The sequence below is a fragment of the Dermacentor variabilis genome, chromosome 2, assembly GCF_050947875.1.
Source record: "Dermacentor variabilis isolate Ectoservices chromosome 2, ASM5094787v1, whole genome shotgun sequence".
Classification (NCBI taxonomy): Eukaryota; Metazoa; Arthropoda; class Arachnida; order Ixodida; family Ixodidae; genus Dermacentor; species Dermacentor variabilis.
Window position 1 is genome coordinate 88,526,935 of NC_134569.1, and position 5,000 is coordinate 88,531,934.

Genomic DNA, 5,000 nt, shown 5'->3' on the forward strand with positions numbered 1-5,000 from the left:
TTCGTGCTTTTATAAACATCTTGCACATGTGCAACACGGTACACGTGAAAAAAGACAGTGGTAAAATCATAGAAGCTATATATAGCTTGCACGCGACGTCACGGACGCAGCTTTGCACGGTGCTCGGCCGCAAACATGGCGCCCAGGATGACGTCAGTGCAAGTCATCTATATGGGCAATATCGAATATCACCAGAGCGTTTCATTACCGAGTCTGTGGCTGAATGGAAAAATGACGCGTACTCACGGACGCATGCTCTTAGCTCGTGCTATGCGACATGCCGCAGCGTCAGATGTTTGGAAGAGCCATAGCTCGCATTGTCGCATTGACGTGAGACCATTAAGCATGCGTGTGATAGTAGCCCAATTATTAAAGGAAAAAAAATTGATCGTAAGCTAATTACTTTGAGCATCGGGCTGTTGTGCTGGGGGACCGAGATTCGATCCCACAATCGGACACTCGAATATTTCTTCTTTCTTTATCAAAGAGGCCCGAAACGAAGCTAGACGAAGCCCGGGATGAGCCACAGAATGCTTTGTTGCATTAAGACAGAGCGTACTCATAAGGACCTGTATTCCGCGGGAACGCTATCGGCCTCTTGCACAATGCCGGAAGCCCTGTGCTCAGGTTGGGATCCTGCCCACCATCGCGGAAGGTGTACACACGTGTGGGCGAGCGCAGGACGCACGCAGAAAGTTATAGTGGGCCGCGCGGGCTCTTCTACTGGCCATTCGCTCGTATTTAATTCTAATTGTAACGGTTAAGTGCGGCTAAAAAAGAATGCATACAGCGCACCACATGGCAATCGAGTTATACGTTTTTCACACTCATGATCGAGCCACTACGCCTAAAGACGTGTAAGTGGCAGCTATCACGTTTCTTTAGCCAATTAAGGATGATACGACGGGCAGCGGTGGCTGCGACAAGCTGACGCGATTATGTGGCCGAATACTGCGGCGCTTGCGAGGCCACTTAGGCCGTGATAGATGGAGACGCTAGGTTGCTACACTAGTACACAAGATGTAGCAGCCGTAGAGTTTTTTACGCTATACTAGAGGTTAACTCTGGCGCTGCGATCGTTCAACCATCATGGGGAATGATGGGTAGCACGCGGATGTGCACGATCTTCATGCATGCTTGGAGCTTCAGGCGTTCCTGTGGCTTCGTTTGTTACGCTTTGTCCGCACCTAAATTGGCCAAAATTTCAAAGCACTTTATACTTTTTTTAATATGCACAATGTAATGAGACTCTGCAAACACGCATAATTACTGCTAATTGCAGTGATCTCTCGTGTCCATATGTCCGTGGTGTAATGGTTTCAATATCGGGCTTCCATGTTAGAGGTTGTGCGTTCGCATGCTGCCGTCGGGCAATTTAGACAGGCTTCTTGTTGTCGCCGCTTTGGCATTACTGCAGTGAACGACGCCTTCGTGACGCGAGCGCGGGGCCATGCCAAAATATATTCTACCTATCCTGTTGCGTGGCACCAGGCTTGTATTCACAGGGCCGTGTTATAGAGTGAACAAGCAATGTGTATACCCGAACACCGCACTAAACTCCGCACCGCGCCGTGTGAACGCATCCATACACGTGAAAGCACTTGAAAGCGTGAGGCGGCCGAGCGATGCTTTTTCACCAAAGTGGTAATGTCTGAAGGACACCGGGACAGAGCGCTCTGTCCCGTTGTCCTCTCTTGTGCGCTGTGTGTTGCTCTTTGGCGCCTTAAAATAGTTATAATGAATCCACAGGAACAAAATGTGTATGACACAATTACCATTCTATAACTAGTGCGAGAAGTTCATTAGGCAACTTGTCTAACCGACATAATTGTTACGCGGTCTGCATGTGTGAACGAAGTGCTAGGCGGGAGGCTTGACTCGATGCAAAGCGTGTATACGTCGCAATGCCTGAGGCGGGACCCTTACGAATCCTTGGTGAAACGTCGAAGTAGACCTCATTACAGAGCGGAAATTACTTTCCCTGCCGTCATTGTAACGGAATGCTTACGAAACAAAAATATTGTTAATCGATTGTTGCCAGCTGTAAAAAAGCTTTACTTTTTCAAATCGCTATAAAGATCACCTTCCAAGAACCGCAGCTTTTACTTTCTGCCTCAAGGGTGCGGACCAACTATAGCTATAACGCCGCACACAGAAAACGACAGCGGCTGAAAGGTGCCATGCCGCATCTATACTTTATGCCTAGAGGACGGGCCCCGCCACCTTTTAAAATTTTTCATATATAGAGCAGGGAAGCTGCCTTAGACTTGCCAAGGACTTATTCGTGCGACTATACAGATAGCTTCGTTTACACGAATTCAATGTGAGCGGGTTGATTTATAAGTCGAGTTAATCCAGCCTGACCCGACTGCATTTCTTGCCAAGCGTGTTGCGCGAATCGTCCTTCGCCTTGCAGGCGTGTTGGCCGAACTCGTCTCGACGCTAGCAGTGCCCGACCACCTAGCGTTTAGATGAACTCAGCGACCAGTTTTCGGCCCGACAAGCCAACTCGATCCGATATTGTCGCGTTCACGTGAACGTACCTTATGCGAGTACCAGTAAGCGCCTCTGAAAGATCGTTCTCGCAAATGTATCCGGCGCCTTTCCTCACGCGATGCCAATGGTTCTCTTATGCAAGAATTTTAACGCGTGCTGCTCTATAACGCATGCTGATCTCTCTATATAGAGTTCTGCAAGGTGATTGGCATGACTCTGTTTGCCGGCTTCTGTGCGTCGCAGGCCTGTGTTCTGTCGACAGGGAGAGCCTCGACTGGATCTTGACTAAGCAGGGAACGGGCAACGCCGCCGTCATCGCGGTGGGAGGGGCCCAGGAATCGCTCGATGCGCACAAGGACAGCTACATCATCACTCTCAAGAACCGGAAGGGGTTCATCCGATGTGCTCTCAAGAGCGGGTAAGAAAAGTAACTTCACTTGGAGCGTATATTGTTTGATTACGGTGGCAGTGCTGGAGCGAACCGTTGAGTATGCGATGCCGAAGGTTATGTATGTAAGTATGTGCATGGTGCTGCTGAAAGAGGTCACGCAGATTACCTCGATGCGTCGTACAGAAGTTTGTGACAAAAGTCGGCGTTACTGTTTCGAATAAAAGGATGACCTCCACGTGATGTAATGATAATTCATGCTGAAAAATAGACCTAATAGTGCGCCTATAATGTCATTAGTGATGTAATAAACACATTTTTTTTCAGCACCGACGGCCCCCGCAATTTTTGCGCGGTTTCAAGCTTTTTCGTGCTGTAATTTAGCAAAACATGTCAGGAGGCACCAGTGAAGCATTGGCGCTAATTTATCAGTTGTGTTACAGAAATGGCTGTTAAATATAATTCAGGCAGTTTTCCTAGCGGGTGTCTCCGTTATCATCGCCATGTTTATCACCGTTATTATTTGGCAGAAGAAGTCGCCGGAGAACTGTTGCCATGTTTAAAACGCTATTCGCCAAGTCCCATCGAAGATTTGGCGATACATATAGAGTTCAGCGTTCTCGGTTTTTATTTTCCAAGAATTCGGGTGCCCTTGTTTTTCAGTATTATTTGCACCAAGAAAACGTTTTTTTTTTTCGGTGACTGTATTTTTCTAAATTAACTTTCATCGGCATTTTTTGGTAGACAATTTCTTGCCTTGAACTTACCGTCTCCCTTTTTTTTCGTCGTCGCTATATGGCTCCATTGGGTATATTGAGTAACAAAGTTTTAAGGATGCAGTCTACCGCACCTGCACAACGCCGTATGGCAATGTGACTATGCAAGAATTAAGACATCGTATTTGACATTCGAAAACAAATAGAATAAAGCTTTGTTCTTTGCATTATGTGGGTGTGGAGCACTAACGAATAACACAAAATTAAAAAAAAAGTAATTCTGGAGGTTTACATGCCAGAACTACGATATGATAAGGAGGCACGGCGTAGTGGAGGACTCCGGATAATTTTGACTGCCTGATGTTCTTTAGGTGCGCCCGCCATGGCTGGAGTTTAATTCCGGCTCACCCAACCCTTCGGCGTACTCCCTCTCCTCGAATCTCGTTTTCGTTGCAGCAACATGCATAATGGACGCAAATAATAAAGGAGTAAAGACTGCTTGTGCAGCAAGTGAGTTTGACCTCGCCCGGGCTCCTTGCATCGGAAGGCGTGTGGGCTATCTCGAGGAGTACAAGTCCTTATAACCAAAGCAATAGCAGGATATCCTGCTATTGCATTGTCATGGCGTACGTCATGGCGTATACACGCCATGACGTACGCCATGATAGTGTACGCCGCCGTACAATATCGCGTACGGCGGCGGCGACGCGATGACCCCGACTGTCCGCAATCACCTCCGCGCTATACATGCTCAAGGGAGGTAATTCCAAGTGCGCATCACCTCCTGTGTGAATGCGAAGGACTCAAGACATACCGGGATAACTTCCCAGCCTGTGCCAGGTGGCACTACGGGCACTGCTGAGCAGCGCCGCGCGCGGTAGCAAATGAAAAAGTCGCCATGACTCGCCTGTGAAAGGGCTCGCTATCGGCGCGCCGTACCAGCCGCTGGAGCCGTTCGAGCCGAGGCAATACGACAGTAACGAAAAGATGATACTGAGCAGAGGGAGCGGGAGCCGAAGCAAATCTGGCACCGTTACCTGTTGGTTACGTGACGAAGGTCAGGTGCGCGCAGGACAAGCTTCGTTTACCCCCACTTTCATGGGGAAAGTTTGAAAGTTTATTTAACAAAAATGGCGTATACAATTGCAAAGTACACACTTTTGGGACTCGACAAATTGGTTAAAGAGTCCCTACCGATTGTTAATAGGAAAAAACACTTCTATGGCCGCTGCGTTCTTATACTGTAATATCACATAAAACAGAAATAGATGAAGTAAGCAAAACAAGAAAATACCGTAGTAGGGAAAAATTTCACAAATGAGATACATTTTTCTAACAATTTTCTGTTTTTACATAATCGAAAACGTCGGCACAGGAAAAGAATAGTGAGCATGTGTGCA

The 5,000-nt window shown here is 47.6% G+C and overlaps 1 protein-coding gene across 2 annotated transcripts in view; it reads left to right on the top strand.

The window, feature by feature from the left end:
• Positions 1 to 5,000, top strand: part of LOC142572247 (2-acylglycerol O-acyltransferase 2-A-like) — a 25,497-nt gene that overhangs the window by 15,744 nt on the left and 4,753 nt on the right. For both annotated transcript variants that reach the window (XM_075681219.1, XM_075681220.1), the window contains exon 4: positions 2,740 to 2,914. In XM_075681219.1, coding sequence (XP_075537334.1) covers positions 2,740 to 2,914 — 175 coding nt within the window. The remainder of the gene's footprint in view (positions 1 to 2,739; positions 2,915 to 5,000) is intronic.